General features: G+C 43.0%; 1 protein-coding gene across 2 annotated transcripts in view; it reads right to left on the bottom strand.

Annotated features, from left to right (window-relative positions):
* Positions 1-2,092: 2,092 nt before the first annotated feature.
* The window catches only part of MRAS (muscle RAS oncogene homolog), a 65,495-nt gene continuing 49,527 nt past the window's right edge, over positions 2,093-18,060 (bottom strand). For both annotated transcript variants that reach the window (XM_024215928.2, XM_029910564.1), the window contains exons 3-6: positions 16,305-16,458; positions 12,515-12,614; positions 10,542-10,621; positions 2,093-3,565 (exon numbers count right to left, since the gene is read on the bottom strand). In XM_024215928.2, coding sequence (XP_024071696.1) covers positions 3,466-3,565; positions 10,542-10,621; positions 12,515-12,614; positions 16,305-16,458 — 434 coding nt within the window. In that variant the 3' untranslated portion in view covers positions 2,093-3,465. The remainder of the gene's footprint in view (positions 3,566-10,541; positions 10,622-12,514; positions 12,615-16,304; positions 16,459-18,060) is intronic.

The raw sequence follows: 18,060 nt of genomic DNA, 5'->3' as shown, positions 1-18,060 counted from the left end.
CCTGACTTTTACTAAAATAACTGACAAAATGGGACTGAGGGGGAGATGAGAGTCCAAGCCCCACTGTAGGAGGGGAAAGGAGGGGGCAGCCTTCACTGTGACTGACAGCTCTGGGTTTCCACTGCTGTGTCTCAGAGCTCCGGGTCCTCCCGCCGACCCTGTCGACTGAGAGCTGTGGGGGCCCCTGCCAGCTGGCAGCTCCAGCCCTGCTTGCCCAGGGCTGAAGCGGAAAATTGTCACGGAGGTCTTGCAGTCACGGAATCTGTGACAATCTTATCCTTACTTATTAGGCCTTGTCTACATTGGTGCCAATGTATAGGGTATGTGTAGCTACATGGCACAGTGTAAAGCAGGCTGCGTCCACACTGGTGTGTAGCTACATGTGGCAGTGAAAGGCTCCGTCAGGCAGGAGGCAACGGGGAAAGGCTCCCACTGCCTCCCCTCTACCAGAGACTTTCCCCACTGCTGGAGCCTTTTCCTGTAGCAGAGAAAGGTTCCAGCAGCGACGAGGCACTGGGACACTACACTGCTAAAAACAGCAGTGGAGACAGGGAGGCACTGCTTGGGCATGTAGAGAGCTGGGTAGGGTACCTACCCTAAGGTTGTGGAATATCGTTCCTCACCTAACCAGTGCCCCACCGTCTACACTGCTATTTATACCACTGAAAGGGTGTGTGCTGTGTATGTACTGTACACATTGCCATAAATGTAGACACAGCCTTAGACATGTGACTACTACTGGGAATCACTTTCATTTAGAAATAATTTGATTAACGTCGTTTGTGCTGTGTCCTTCTTCCCCATTTTTACTACTCTTGTACTTCATTAGGAGTTGATCTGTTCCGGCTTATTTCCCACCTTACAATCTTCTGTGCTATTAGTTGTTTGCTGAAGAAATGATTAGGACATTTCAAAAATCAGTGGACTATAATTTCATGTATACAATGAACAGTAGCACCAGATGTGACTCAAGATTCAGAGATCTTCCGGGAAGTATTCCCAGAAGTTTGGATTAAAATAAAAATCAAATAAATTCCCCTAGAAACATTACATAAAAAAAACAGATTATTTCTAGACAGGATGGTAGATGCTGAACTCTATGTAGAAGGGACCTCATGTGATTGGAAGTTAATATAGGTTTGATTTTAAAACTACCGGGTAAATTACAGTAGAAAGGGATTCCAGCAGGGATGCAACAGAGTCAACTCTAGTCTTTCTACACTTTAGAGTCATCGTGGACTGTGGACTGGGTAACTTGCAGATTAATTGATACCGAGCCATTCACTTCTCTATGACAACAGCAGGGAAGGTATAAATACCAAGGGTGAAATTTGGATCCCATTGAAGTCAATGGCAAAACTCCTTTTAACATCAAAAGGGCCAAGATTTCACTCTTGGGCTACCAAGCCACAACAGCTCAGCCACTGAGAAACCTATGTGACAGAAGAGAGATAATTTTGGGCCAGATTCTCAGCTGGAATATACTGCGCTAGCTCCACTGAAGTCAGTTAGCTCTTCCTACTCCACAGTCTAAAATATGGGGGTCCAAGAGAAATATTTCCTCATGTTTTCAGAAATAAACATTTTTCATGAAAAAGCAATGAAGAAAAATGAGGTCTGCAACCTAGGAGGAAGGAAAACACCAGCTGAGATAGCATTATACTATTCAGCCTGGCAAAACAGCCTTGGACAATTACCAGCCAAGGAACAAAATCTACTAGCATGACGCAGGAGAATACAATCTGATTAGGAGTTTGCATTAGTTTTACTTACCTGTCCAAAAAGTTTACTCACCTCATGGCAAGGAGAATTGTGCAAAGATGTGCTATGAAACAGCCTGGCCCCAAATCAAGAAATAGACAATAACGACAAATGGACACACGGGGACAAATGCAAATAGGCAAGTTGGTGGAGCCCCATCATGGGCACATCCTTTATGTTTCGTACAAGTATCTACAGCTTTCAGATACCAAAGCGTGAAAGCCAGAAACCCTGGGTAACATTTTTATAGCTTGTCATGCCAAATAAGGCATAACTGAATAGAACTGAGTTCAGCCTGGGCTGGTGACAAGTGAACATTGTTACTCTTACAGGTGCTTGGCAGCCCACACTGAATGAACTGGTGGTCTCAGTCCGGTAGACGACTGTCCATTCTATTAAAAAAAAAAACCCACCACAATTAGCAGTCAGAGAGGCCAAGGACTGAATGGATATTTCATTCCTCCCTCAATCTGAAAGATGGTCTCTCAGGACTAAGGTCAACACTTCTGAAGGCAGCTTGAATACCTGCACCTGCTCTGAGGGTCCGACATCTTTCATCTCCACGCTGTCAATGGCTCACTAAAGTCATGAAGGGACAAATCCCACTTGAGTCAACAGCAAAACTCCGAAACGATGTCAAAGGCAGCAGGAACTAACCGAAAGTGGGAGGGAGGAAAAAAAGAGTAAGGAAATGGAGCCAATTCTCCTGAACTGAGAACTTGGATGGGGAGAACAAACCAATTAGCCATCTCCATATTGTGCAGTTACTGGTTTTGTAGGGAAAGGCAAGGGAGATTCCAGGAGCTACTTGGAATACAAGCACTGTTTTACATACACTTGGAAAGAGGAATGCAGCACCTAATGTCTGTTCCTCTAAATAAATCAGTACGGATTTGTCTTAAAAAAACCCCAAGCCCGTTCCTTCCATTTGTAAATTACTTTAATTTAAATATTTTGAGGTTAACAAAATACCTTTTGAATCAGACATGCCCCCAAAATACAAAACAGAAACAGAACCTCCTCACAGAGGGTAACCCCCCGCCCCTTCTTTTCGACACTGGAGTTTATGGACGTGAGCTGGCTGCCCTCCAGGGTCTGACACAAGGTCTGGAGTGCGGAGAGCAGCTGGAATTCATTTTCTTCCTTCAAATCGATGCACTCTACTATGAAGCTGCGTTTTGGCATCTCCGTCTAAGAGAGAGTTCAGTGCAAAAGGAACTAACCCCAGCCAGGTTTCTTTCCAACCCAGTGCTCACTGAGCAAAAAAAAAAAAAAAAAAAAGTCCTTCCCCTGCCCCGACACATACACACTCGACTGACTGTACCAAACAAAGGGTCATTCACGGCTGCTAGAAATGGGTCACATGGAGAAATGTTTGCAGATAAAACCAACACTTTAAACCCCCCCCACACTTTTTAAAATAAACACCAAGGAGCTGGGGATTGTTGACCTTTGAGAGTTCTGGTCCTGGATATTCCCTCCTCCTCGCCACGCTTGCAATCCACTCTGCACCGCATGCAAACCAGGCCAAGCTCTAGCAGTTTGGCCGCCGCTCAAGTATGTCAGCGAGTCCAACCCCCCCGGCAAGTTCCTCGGTGTAAGGTCCACTGTGAGAAGCGTTACGGTGCAGTTAGGTGGTACAGTGTCTCGCTAGTGCTTTTTTAGTTCACATTAGGTCAGGCGGGGGTGCCAAGAGCCCCCGGGTCACAAAATCACACACTGCAGTTTGTGGGAGCCGGTCGCTCTGTCTCCTCGCCATTTGGTCTTCTTCTTCTTCTTCTGGCTTTTCTCTGGGATCTGTTGCCTGTTTGGAGAAAAGAAAGAAGCAAACCCTAGTGAACCATCCCTACTGTTTAGGCTATGGGTAGATAGACGAGTATCTCTAGAGCGGTAGGAATCAGTCAGAAGAGACCCCTGGGGTGAAATGCTATCCCCACTCACTGACCCCTACGACAGGTGAACCTCTCCTCTTCCCTCCTGCACAAGGAGACACGGGGCCAAAATAAAGAAAGAACAAAGGGACGTGACTCTGTCGGTGAGAATTTAAATAGCTGCGCTGTTAAAAGAGCCAGCACCCTGGCACAAACAAACTGTTTTTCCTGGGCTCAGACCAGCAGGCGCTGCATTTATCCAGGGCTCTCTCACCATGTTTCTGGCCAGTTTCTTAGATTGCTAGTTCTTTGCATCAGGGACAGTGTCCTCCTGGGTGCATGAGCAGCACCGAACCCAGGGTAGGCCCTACTGGTATTCAAGAATAGTAATAATTCACCAGATCACTGCCAGCTGCCCCATTAGCGTCAAGGAGCTGAAGTTAATGAAGTTACGAGTGAAGAACAGCCATCCATCTGGGATGGGGGAAGGGAAGCCTCTGCAGCAGCAGCTGCTAGGAAGAAGGAAGGGAAGTATTGTGGCTACAGCAAAGGTTACAAAAGGGGGTTAGGGTAATGTTGCCATGGCAGTGGATTGCACAGCCACATTTCAGAGGAGATTTGCTGTTCTGACTCCTTCTGCTAGAGGGAGTGTGACCGCTACTCACCCTGCCCCCACCAGCTGATCTACCATAGTGAGTAGCTAGCCAGTCTTCAAGGGGTAGGGGAGAGGAGCATGCATAACATATTAATGCTAATGGGAGTTATAATGGCTGAAGTGAGAAGGCAATATACTGGGTCCTGGTTAAAACACAACCCTTCCCTCTGCCCCTAATGGAGGCTGGGCCCCCATCATCTGGTAAATATGGTTACCCTAGTGTTCTAACATGCTGCATTCTAGCTTAGTTTCCCCAGTGGCTGAGTGAGTTCTGAGCAAGGAACTACAGAGAAACAGAAATCAGGGGGGAACTAAAGCCTGTTAAAGATTTACATCTGGCTGGAATTTCCCTCTGGTCAAATGAATTGATTTAGAATCAATTAGCATTGGTTTTTTTTGTAAAACCTGCTGTTCAAATGGGTTCTGCCCTGATAAATAAATCATTTTCCAATTTAAAGTGCTGAGTGGTTCAGAAGGAGAAAGTGCTCTGGGTCATCACCAGACACCAGCCCTTAGGAGGACACTCCAGGCAGCATGAAATCAAAGCAATCAGAAATGCACAGCTGGGATTCCCTCGCTACTGTATGCCACTGCAGCCCTCAATCACTTCATTCAGCAACTTCTGTGGGTGTTGGATGAGCAATATCTTTAATGCTACTACAATTCCATTCGATTTACACTTCTGTGTCACTGAGGGCCTCCCAAATTATCTAGGTTACACACTATCCAGAGTCACGTCATTTAGAAAAGGGGACTGGCTGCTAAACAGGTCCTCAGCTGGTATAAATGGACATAGCTCTGTCAACCACTAGATCGTTTTTCCTTAACACTAATGGGAGTTAGCTCCAATGCATTGGAGCTACCAGTTTACACCAGCTGAAGATCTGGCCCAGAGTTGCAGAATAAACAGGAGAAAGGAAGGCTGCGTAGTTAAATGCAGGACTAGGAGTCAGTGGGTTTGATTGAACAGACTGGCTGTGTGTCCTTGGCAACTCACAAAGGTCTGAACCATAGTCTCAGGAATAAATCAAATCTGTGTGTTGGGGATCTCCCTTAACCATCTCCTCAGCTTGTTACGTGCTGAGCGCTGAACGGAAAGGACAAGCTAGCCACACCAGATATGGGACGCAGCCAGTGTTGCCAACTCTTGTGATTTGATCGCGAGCCTTGAGATATTTGGTGTGTTTTTTTCCTCAAAGCCCTAGCTCCTGGAGTCCTGTTACTTATGTGAGAATCTTAGCTTTGATTTGTTTTTAAAAATGCTACTAGCTCTTATGGTTGCAGAGAAAAGCATAAAAAATGAGATCCTGAAAGGCTCAAAGGCTAGAAAGCAAAAAACTCCCTCAAAAAACCCCAAACACACACAAAAAAAGTAAGCTGATCTTATGATGTGTGGAGCCTGATTCATGATTTTGGAATGCTTGGGGTTGCCAGTACTGCATAGCTAAAGATAAGTGATTGGTCCTTGACTTCTTCCCCTGACCCCCAACCACAGTCTATTGAGATAAAAATTTTGAAAGACATGTTTAGTGAGTTCTTTCCAGACAGTTAACTCTACAGAGAGCTGACCAGACCCAAATCTATTGTTTAGAAGTATTATTAGGAAGCAAGGTAACATTAGCAGCATTATACAAAGTTGATTTCTGGAAGATGATCCCAGAGACAGAGAATTACCCCCTGCCCTGTGTTACAGTGGAAGAATGTTCCACGGCGAATTTACAGCAGAACAGAGGGCAAATCAGGAAGATCCTGATAGATCTACCTACGAGTTAGATGTTGGTACCACCAACTATATGGACTACCACAGGCTTCTTCCAGCCAATCCCAGCACTTGTAAGAAAAATTGGGACTCAACCAAATGCAGCTCTACTCAGAAGGAGCACAACCGTTGGCTGACAGTTGCCATGGTATCCATCAGAGTATGACTCATGCCCCAGGTCCTGTCAAGAGCTAGCCCCTTATGTTCGTGAAGCAATTTGGAGATAGATGCAGAGCATTAGGAAGTTTTAAATGACATTTTCCTGACTACAGCTGAGCTAACAATTTGTGACAAAAAATTTAACAGATGATTTTATCCTATTTCTGATTGTGGCTAATCCTTGATAGTCTTTCAACAGTCTTCTCAAAACAGTTCAGCAAAATGTAGTTCGTTTCGATTGGCCAGCTAAGTCATGTAGCATCATTTCTGTTCTTTAATTGAATGAATGCACAATTTTTTTTTTTTTTTTTTTTTTTTTTTTAATACTGAAGGCAACAAGGCTGAACAGGTATCTAATTTGGCTGGTGGAACCTTTATAACAACTACTGATGCACACGAAGGAAAGAACCCAGACATGACTGTAAGGCCCTGGGGTCCATTTGGAGGGCTGGCACATACAGAATATACATTTTTAAATTTAGCTTGTTAACTGAGAACATTTGACCTGGAGTCACTGAGAAACTATATATAGGGAGACCCACCATACCAATTATTTTGTAGTGATTTTTCAGAATAGCATTGGATAGTGATAAGAGCTCAATGTAATAAATACTAATGCCTAGCCTACTAATTACAAGGTACAGAATAGTTCAGAAACATCCAGGGACATTGCCAACTTATATCTGTAACTCTCCAATAATTATCCGCCCACACCCTCCTTCTGCCAGCTTGACAGGATTTTGGAAGAGTGGGTAGTACCATCTGCTTTCGACGGATGCTGACTCGAAGCTGTGGTAAGATAAACACTAACAGAGAGGCACCTGTGCATAAATGCCTAACAAGTTTCATTGCTGGGGAAGCCAATTCTTCCAACTCATATGGAAAAACTATAGCTTCACCTGATAGCATTAGTTATTAACCTAACAGCTTTCTTTGACAGGGTAACAAGCCTTGTGGTTGGGGGGGGGAGAAGAGGTAGATGTGGTATAACTTGACTTTAGTAAGGCTTTTGACCTTCTGTCTCGCATGACCTTCTCATAAACAAACTATGGAAATACAACCTAGATGGAGCTACTACAACGTGGGTGCATAACTCATTGGAAAACTGTTACCAGTGAGTAGCTATCAATGGTTCACAATCAACCTGGAAGGGCATATTAAGTGGGGTCCCACAGGGATTAGTTCTGGGCCCAGTTCTGTTCAATATCTTCATCAATGATTTAGATGATGGCCTAGAGTGTACACTTATAAAGTTTTCAGACAATACCAAGCTGGGAGGGGTTGCAAGTGCTTTGGAGGATAGGATTAAAATGCAAAATCACCTGGAAAAACTGGTGAAATGGTCTGAAGTAAATAGGATGAAATTCAATAAGGACAAACGCAAAGTACTCCACTTAGGAAGGAACAATCAGTTGTACACATACAAACTGGGAAATGACTGCCTAGAAAGGAGTACTGCGGAAAGGGATCTGGGGGTCATAGTGGATCACAAGCTAAATATGAGTCAACATGTAACACTGTTGCAAAAAAAGCGAACATCATTCTGGGATGCATTAGCAGGAGTATTGTAAGCAAGACACGAGAAGGAATTTTTCTGCTCTACTCTGCACTGATTAGGCCTCAGCTGGAGTATTCTGTCCAGTTTTGGGCGTCACATTTCAGGAAGGATGTGGACAAATTGGAGAAGGTCCAGAGAAGAGCAACAAACATGATTAAAGGTCTGGAAAATATGACTTATGAGGGAAAACTGAAAAAACTGGGTTTATTTAATCTGGAGAAGAGTAGACTGAGAGGGGACATGATAACAGTTTTCAAGTACATAAAAAGTTGTTACAAGGAGGAAGGGGAAGAATTGTTCTTCTTAACCTCTGAGGATAGGACAAGAAGCAATGGATTGAGGTTGGACAAACACCTGTTAGGAAAATGTCTACACAATACCAGGGCCAGCTCCAGGGTTTTTGCCGCCCCAAGCAGCAAAAAGAAAAAAAAAAAGTCGCGATCTGCTCTACCGCCGCCGCTTCAGTCTTCGGCAGCAATTTGGCGGCTGGTCCTTCGCTCTGAGAGGGAGCGAGGGACCCGCTGCCGAATTGCCGCGGACGTGCTTGCTGGGCTGGTGCCTGGAGCCAGCCCTGCACAATACTTAGTTCTGCCTTGAGTGCAGGGGAGTGAACTAGATGACCTCTCAAGGTCCCTTCCAGTCCTATGATTATAGAAGAAATCTGTTTGCAGAACTACAGGTCACTGAAGTGGAAAAAAAACACATTCAAACCTAAGGCCTTTAAAGATTCTGCAGGTGGCACAATTGGGATCATAAAAAGAAGACAGAGACCAAATATTTTACAAAAGTTATCAGTGTTGGAGGTGGAAAACATGCACAGGTCCATATTCCAGATTGAGCAACTGGAGAACAGGGATTAAATCCTGGGCAAAATTCCATTAATGTCAGCAGGGCCAGGATTTCACCCAGAGAGTGAAACGAATTTGCCAAAGGCCACGGACGAAGTTTGTGGCAAGACTGGAAACAAAGCCCTGCTCTCCAAGATGGAAGACCCATGGCTTATCCAGTAGACCACATTGTTTCTTATACAAATTGGCTTACGTTTCACTACTTAGTGGGTGGAAAAAGTGAAATGTCACCTTCAGTACAGAAAATAGCCAATTCCTTCAAGTTTTGGCCACAAGAAAACAACCAGACATTGTAATCAAAATGACAGTGTAATGGAAATCCAAACAATGCCATCCTCATTCACAGACTTACACTGATTCAGGAAGTCAGCAAACAAAAGCAAGGTGGAAATAGCTTTGAGACTCTTCTGTACAGTACAATAGTTTAACTGCCTCTACAGTAATTTTGCTCAGCAAATGCCAGATGCTGTTATCTGTATTGTGTTTTGGACTACAAGTGAAACGGGGGCCACTCATGACAGTTCCAGGTCCCCCTGCACTCATCTCAGAGTAGGTGCATTCTTACCAAAACCCTAGTGTTTTTGTCCTTTTGTGATTAAATTCTGCCTAATGAAAATTCTTCCTGGAGTTTCGGTTGGGTTACTCACTTCCCCTACTTAAAAAGCTGCTGTGTGATACGCATGTGTGCTGCCAAACAGAAACAAACACCCCAAAGCCCCCGCTCCTTGCCACAACAAAAGGTGGCTGCATTTCAGTGATGGAGATTTTTATATACACACACTAATCCTGTATTTTTATATTACAGCCCTCATGAGGTCAACTGAAACCAATGATATACACGAATGTGTGTGTCAGATTCCAGTGGATTAGGTCATATACACGACTAAATGCTGCTTGCAGACCAGTCAGTCCGTAACTCTGGTGTTCGTATCTTTGAGGTTCTACTGTAATATTATTCAGTCCACTGTCTACTTTGGAGTACTGCCCTAAAAGCAATGCTATGTATTAAATACAATGGGGCCCTGGTTATCTAATCCAACTGGGACTGGGGCCAGATCAGATAACCAAAAATCCAGATAAACTGGAGAATGGGTGGCAGGGCTCTGGCTGTCCGCCCTGGAGGCTGGGGTTCCTGCTGTTAATTTCGGTTAAGTGAGGTTCTACTTTATATTACTTCCAACACAGAGAAAGTTTTAATTTTGAAGTCACATCTGAAACGGGGTGAAAAATGTAGTGGAGTTATGGAAATCAAAAGATTCCAAGTCTTAAAACAAGAAGGACACCTGGGAGAACCATGAGCAAATTTCCAAAGACAGGTGCGAGCCACACTCAAAAGATTACTGGCATCAAAAACAGAGGTCAGAGTTAAGGATGTCTGGATGTGACCCAAGATGTATGTGGAAGATTGGGTAGGGGAAACGGACAGTATGTCTGCGGGAGAAGGTTATACATGTAGATATACTGTTTGACATTTTATTTTCTGATTTTTATGGATTTGAGTTTTGCTCGGGTGTTCCATCTGATTTTCAGGAATACAATATTACGCCAGATAGAGTGTAAATTGGTATAACCCCTGGACTTCACTGGAGTTATGCTGATTTACATTAGCGGAGGATCTGGCCCACAGTTTTTGTATGCCAATACTGCATGTTGTTATTGATCACTAACGTAGTGTCTGGATGAATTGTAGGTGAATCCACTATATTTTAAATTTTTTATATGCAGTTAGATCTCAAAATGTTTAGCACTGACAATGAAGATTTTATACCTTAAAAGATAACTACATTTTGATAGTTGCGTGTGGGTATGGAACAAGCAACCCTAATAAAGAATAAAAGATCAGGTTCTTGGTTCCATGTGTTATAAGGATTCATGAGCCTCCTGCCAATGGAGGTTAATAGATGGCTGAGTAAAGTGTTTTATAGCTCACCTGATTACTCTAACAAGATCATGGAAGGCTTTATCAACATTCAGAGGTGGGTCCTTCGCACTAGTTTCTATGTACGGGATCTGAAAGACAAAAGCCCAGCATAATAAATACTAGTAACATCTTACATGTGGACAATGAACCTATCTCAAGTGACAACCCAAGGGACTAGAAGCAAAACAGAGGGTTATCCTATAATGACTAAGGCAGAAGGACTGTTTCTTTGGGGACAATTTCAGGTAGTCTCTTAGATCAACAGACTGTTTAATAAGGGTGTTCTCAACCATGGAATTCCATGCCCCATTGAAGTCAATGGGAGTTTTGCCACTGGTTTTAATGGAGCCAAGATTTCACCTTACATATAGAGATCACTTCACTCACCATTGAAATGAGCAAAGGGTGGAATGTAGCCTCTGCGTAACAACGTACAGCTGTGCTACACTGGAGTTTGGGGCACAAAGTGAAGGTTATACTGCCAGGAGAAAGGCAAGTAAGTGAAATGTTGCCATGACATCAAGGTTAATTCACAGAAAGGACACAAAGACACTACCAAAGATCACCCCATCCTATAAAATGTGCAACATACAAAACAGTTGGAAGCATAAAGTTCCAGATTGGGGGGGGGGGGGAAGAGAGTAATTGCAGAGTTTATTAGGAGAGATGTTCTTTTCCCCTGAGAAGTACTTGAGGACATGAAGACCACACAAACAAAGAAACTATTTACCATGCCTGCCAGAAGTTTGTTGGAGATAGTTTTTTAGCAAACACCTGCCAAAGATCCCTTCCTTGCTACACTGCATTTTAAGGTCCTTGAATGGTGATTTCTACAGTTACCTTTCAGACTTAGAAAAGCTTCTGTTCAGGTGACAGAGAAGGTCATTTTCTATTGGCAGCCAAATGGACTTTTGTGGTCACTTGTAGCATACAGACCTAGCAAAGAGCCATATTTGTAACCCTGGCTTCTGATATTGCATTTGAAAATTCTGCATTTGCACATACAGCACCTTCCACACCACTGAAACTGAGCACAACACAGGAGCCGTGTGTTGTTCTTGTTTAGGTTGACTGGCTCTCTGCTCTTCCACAAAAGCTTCTTTACAGGGGTGGGAATAAATATACCCTGAATAATTCACATTATGTTATCCATTGGGATGCGACAAGTTCCATTAAGTCTTTTCCATGACTGTGGGCATTTAGAAGGGATTAACCTAGTATAATGGTGATTATAATCTTACTTGGGAGCCATTTCTGGAGCCAAACTGCAGTATGGATAACAGGGAACTGAGATATTGGGTCTGATTTATATGGGTTTTACACTCATGTAATTTCATCATCATTAATGGATTTACTCCTGATTGACAACCGTCCGAGATCAGAATAAGGCCCTGTGTATCTCTAACTACCTTTTCTGCATTTTCATTTGAAGAGTGCATTTTGTCCATCTTACAGGCACATTCCACCCACCTGCAAATAACTTGCATTACATGACTTTATGATCATGTGTGCAGTGTAGCTGTAGCCATGCGGGTCCCAAGATATTAGAGAGGTCAGGTGGGTGGTGAGGGAATATCTTTTATTGTACCAACTTCTGCCGGTGAGAGAGACCAGCTTTCGAGAAGCTGGGGGGAGGGGGCGGTTCCTTTTCCAGACCTGAAGAGCTTGTCTCTCACCAACAGTAATTGGTCCAATAAAGATATTACCTCACCCACCTTATCTCTCTAATGACTTTCTTATCATCATAGCTCTGCTATAGTATGGTGTACAGAACTGGCCCCACTGGAAGTAACCTCTCTCTCTCTCTCCTACTTTCTTTGCCTTTTATTTGAAAATGGAATTGCAAGTGTTTAATTATAAGCGAAGTGATCGAATTAAACTCCAAATGCGGAATGAATCCCATTCTGAATGCCTGGAATGGAACTTAAAAGCAGTGCAACTGCCAAAACAACATGCAAACAAAGAAACACCCACAAACTTACGTTATGTTTAGTGGCCATTTCTCTTCCTTGTTCCCGAGTGATTTTCCGCAAATGCATTAGATCAACTTTGTTGGCCACCAATATCATTGGAAAAGACTCTCTGCAAGAAAGCAATATGGAGGAGCCTTTCAGTGTAAGCTTCCTTTTCAAAGACTACCACCATCTAGCATTTTCAGCTAGAAAGATGCAGCATGTAGGCATTTAGCAGATGAGTTATAATTAGGCTCGGAAGGATTAGATTTTTAATCGGTAAATATTGGTAAACAGATTTCACTGTACACACACAAACTGATGAAAAACACTTTCTTTATCTGAATATTTTGATTATTATCAATGAAAAATGCTGCCTGAGAATTTATTAGAGCCAAAATCCAGGGATTTAGACTTTTGGATTACACATGTAACAAATGGACTAGTGGATGAATAGTGAAAACAGATATGATTTGTTGATTTAAGAATTTTTACTTTGTACATTTTGATATGTGATATTGACAATGTGTGTTAACCGTGTAGAAAGTTTTAACTTTTGAATCTCAATGTCTACAGTCATAAAATAATTATCAGTCCCCCTCCCCCTAATTTCCCGCAACTGTTAAAACTGAAAATCAATTAAAAATGGGAAAAAATGCTTAAAGCCCAAAACTTCATGGAATTGTGAAAACTGATAAAAAATTTTTAAAAAAAGCTTAAAAATAAACATCAATATTATCTTTTGAAATTATAAAAAATAAAAATCAAATTCTGCCAAGCCTAGTTATAATTACAAGCAGGATCAAGCAATCATACATCATCACAAAAGCAGGACTCATATCTATTTATACATTACCTAGGCAAGATATTTTCCTTGGTAGTTAGCACATTACAAGTTGTACACAAATAGCTGATGTGCCTGTAAGTAATCAAAGCTGCTGTTTTCTTATAGTTTAAGAACAAGCTCCACCATGATCCAAGATTCCTATCAGTTACACAACTTCAGTACTTAACTAATATTGGTCCATACGCATGGAAGAAAATTAGTGTAGGCATCCAAAGACATTGTAATCAAGAGAAAATGGGCAGATTTCCAACATTTCTTGTTATGGCTTCTGATTAGTTTCACTCAAGCCATGTCTCAGAACTATGCTCGCAAATGAGAACTGGAGGGAAATGATGCGGTGTCCATATGGCAACATTATTTTTTTGAGGGGGCGGGGGAGAAGCGCAGAGGAACATACTGGGAATATTTTCGTGGCTGACAACAAATTGATTTCAATACACAGTTATTGTGAGGTACCAAAAATATGCTGAAGGCCTATTTGGAATATTCCCTATTCAGGAGCTGGTGGACTACAGGAACAATACTATTACCTAGTGCCTCCTGCCTCTAAAAATACAAGGGAGTGAACTACTATCCTTAAGTATCAAAAGTTGCCTAACTTTACAATAATTGCTCTAACAGTCTACAGACACTTCTATGGCTTCTATGACAAAAACTGGGCTAAATCCTAACCTGGTGTAAATCAGCATAGATCAATGGAACTATGCCAGTGTACACCAACTGATGATCTGGCCATGTGTCTTTTAGGTCCCGCCCCCCCAAAACAATCATGATTGGTCATTAATGCTAGTATTCTACTGAGCAAGACTCTCCCATGAATTTTTACCCACCAGGCCCTATGTACATCCAATGGAGTGGAGTATTGAATGGGGTTTGACTAGTTTTAAAACTGCTAAATAAGATGAAATGGTTTTTACTATTTTACTGTAAAACAATTGATTTTCCCCAACTCTATTTCTTCTTGGAAAAAAAAATATAATAAAATATCATGGGCCAGCATTTTTTCCTATTTGCCATGACAAGTAGCAAGCCTTACTTATTTGTATAAAAGTTTTGACTGGAGTTACTTTAAGTTCAAATGAATTTTCAGCATCTGTTTCCATGTCTTTTTTTCACTGAGACAGAGAAAGACTCTGTCTTTTCTGTGACATACTGCTTCATAACTGTGGCTGGAGATACACTAAACACAGGTTTTTGAATTTCCATTTACTCTTACAGTTAATTATGATAATACGGATTTAATTAAATGTCTGAGCAATAATGGATCTTGATTCTATGCCTATTCTGGGGTAAGCGCTTTGCTCTCTTCAATGATCCATTCTTCTCTGGTTGGCAGCACAGTGGTAGAAACCGACTAAATTTGGACAGTATGTAATTTGCCTTGTTTACGTCAGAAATAAAACTCTGGACATTGTTCCCTGTAGTGAGTTGTATGATTGCTAGTTGAACAGGGCAAATGCAGCTATTGACTACACAACAGTTAAATGTACTGAAAAAAGCACTGTCTTTTAAACAACTCTTCCAAAGAAGGAAACCTCTTGGATTTAAAATCTCCAAAAATAAATGCTTAAGGGGGACATAGGATTGTTATATGAAAACACAGCCCAATTCTGTTCTCAGTTACACTGGTATGAATCTGGAGTAACTACCGAGCTCAGTTCAGAATTCAGTGCCACGTAGTATGAAAACCCTTTACCCAGGCTGCTAATAGAGCGTTGGCTAATTAAAATGATTCCAGCTTTTAAATAAGCTAACTTTACTTTTTATCATTTGAACGGTTTGTTTACTTTATGCACTTCACTCAGGTTGAGCTGGAAAAAGGAGAACATTTTTCTTTCTAGTCAATTTCACTTCCCAGTTCTCATACACAAGCTGTTGTGTTTGGGTTAACAACATCGCTGAAGGGGTGGGGGGAGAGAGGAAAGTTTCATATCAAAACCAAAAGGGTGACACATTTTCATTGAATTTAATTAGATAAAACGCATGTCTATTCATAACAGGTTATAGAACACTGTCTTGTTCTCTCTCAACTTACAAAGACTTCATTGTCGACCTAGCTTAGGCTCAGGTTTTGAGAGAATGTGGTAGATATGGAGAAAATCCCACTTCTGTATCTAGGAGGCAAATGAAATGATTGCTATTTATGTTCATCTAGATGCAGTAAAAGGGTAGCTTTTCCTTCATTTCCCACTCTTGTGGGCTTTGTATTGGACACTTCAGTGGAAAAGCATTCCAGCAGTAAACCTCACATAAGTCCACCCCTCCTTTTGGGGAGTTATTCAGAGCCAAAAAGCCAGCAACAAGGACTGACTCCCTCTGGCAACTTCTCTTGAGCGCTCCCTTGATTAAAAAAAAAAAAAAAAAAAAAAAATTATGAATGGAAAAATTAAGTGCTTTAAAGCTGCAGGGATGCGTGATCTAAATTCACACTCCACCCAGTGAAAATGGAAAACACTTATGTGGTAAGATGGAGAAGAGTGAATTATTAACAAGATAAAAAGACCCTGTGAGCTTCCTCTTTGATCTTTCTGAAGTATTGGCTTACCACTGGTTTAGAGCTTGAATATTGCCTTCTCTCTTTTATTCACAAGTGTTAGACAACTGAACTATCCACCCCATGTAAATCTTCCATCAACCATTCATTCCCAGACACCTAAATGCAAGTACACAGAGATGCTGTTCATTGAATAATAAATAATAATAATTCCACCTAGTTCTCAGCGCTTTCCATCTATAGATCTCAAAGCACTTGGCAAAGGAGGGTAAGTGACTTTACCCCATTTTATGGATCTGGAAACTGAGGCACAGAGTGGGGAAGTGACTTGCCCATGGTCATTCAGCAGGTCAGTGGCAGAGCTAGGACTAGAACCCAGATCTCGTGAGTCCCAGTGCAGTGCTCTACCCGCTGGAGCATAATGCCTCCAAAGCAGCAAGGATTCGCATTAAGGGAGCTCTTCCCTCCAGTGCACTCACCTGTCTTTGACTCGGAGGATCAGTTGGTGGAACCTGTCCACGTGTTCAAAGCTGGCTTTGTCTGTGACTGAATAGACTATAAGGAACCCGTCCCCCGTCCGCATGTATTGCTCCCGCATAGCGCTGAACTCCTCTTGTCCCGCAGTGTCTAGGACTAGTATAGGGGAGGAGGGGAGAAGATTGTTAGTCATTCTGCTGGCACTGCCGTCACTACATTACATCTTTCTTCACGTTCCTACCTTCACTGAGATGACTGTCGAGATCTGACAGGTGCCATTCAAGGTTACTGGTTTGCTTCCTTGGTCAAATCAAGTAGAAGGTTTGGTTGGGGAATCACAAAACATTACTAACCACACGAGCTAGTCAAGTGAGAAGTGCTATCAGCCCCCCTTCTTCCCCCCCAGCATTGTGCCATTGCTATCCAACCTTCATTGTACTATCTCCTTCGCTACACCTACCATCCCTGCACAGGATTAGATGGCTTCCACCTTCCTCCAAAGCAACAAGCATCGGTTACTGCCAAAAGCAGGATGCTGAATTAGGTGCATCAGCTCTTTGACTGGTCATGGCTAATATCCTCAATTTCTGCCTTGCCAATCTCGCCGTTTCCCCACACTGGAGACTAGGAGGGGAGGTAGGCACCAGTTCAGATGACTCGGCTACTCCATTAACCAGCTGACCACGTGGAGCTGGGCCACATATTGGAACAATTGCTTTTTGTTTACAGTCCTTGTCCAAGACCAAAGAATTATTTTGCACAGTTTTTTGCTCCCGGCCAAAGGAGGAGAGCCTCAGGGCCACTCCTAAATAGATCACCCTAAAGCCACTAGCTGGCTAGGAAAGACAGTCATCCTATGGTTTTTCCTGCGGAATTCCTCAGCCCTTCTGATGTTTGCTTTGCCCGGTCTGTCTTGTGCATGACTTACAGACTACACTGTTCAGGCAGGGATGCTTTGTGTATCACTCTCTAGTGCAGCACACCATTCTGCAGACTAGCCTTGCTCGAGAAATATTTTCCTTGCTCTCCAAGAGCTCAAGCCTTCCATGAGACACGTAAACATTTCTACAACCTCCCCTCCGGCGCTCCCTCCTCAGTTATGGAATCAGCGAACATTACGGTCTCCAGTTACTACTCCCTTGGGGCAGCACGGAACACCAGACTCTGACATCATGGGGGTGGGCTCCTGCCTCACTTGGACCTTTGCCACCATCGACAGAGTTGCCGGGTCAGCAGCTTCTATTTAAAGGGCTTTTGGTCACGGTGTTCATAGAAAGGCGAGTGAGCATTCCAATTGTAAAACAGCATCTGGCACCAGGTTAAAGCATTTTGGGGCCCTGCACACCATGCAACTGGAGGCATCCTCCATCTTTACTCAATTTGGCCCAGACGACTCCCCTGTCATGACAGAGGGGCAGCCGGGCCAAAGCTGAGCAGTACAGTGACCCCGTGCACCAGATCGCAACACCACTCACTCAAATTTGGCCCAGCCACCCCTTGGGCCAAATTTGAGTGAGTGGTGTTGCGATCTAATGCACAGGGTCACCGTGCTGCTCAGGTGTGGCCTGGTGTAGTGCCACCTTCCCAAACCTGATGGTCAGGACCCCTGCTGAGAGTGTACATCGGTTAATCCAGGCCAGGCCACAACTAAACTATAAAACAGAAAGGGATGAAGGTTCAGTACATCTTAGGCTATGTCCTCACTACGGGTGTGTGTGTGTGTGTGTGTGTGTGTGTGTGTGTGTGTGTGTGTGTGTG

This window comes from Terrapene carolina, unplaced genomic scaffold (assembly GCF_002925995.2).
Source record: "Terrapene carolina triunguis isolate 2854851 unplaced genomic scaffold, T_m_triunguis-2.0 Scaffold62, whole genome shotgun sequence".
In the NCBI taxonomy this organism is placed as follows: domain Eukaryota; kingdom Metazoa; phylum Chordata; order Testudines; family Emydidae; genus Terrapene; species Terrapene triunguis.
This window is presented reverse-complemented; position numbering and strand designations above follow the sequence as displayed.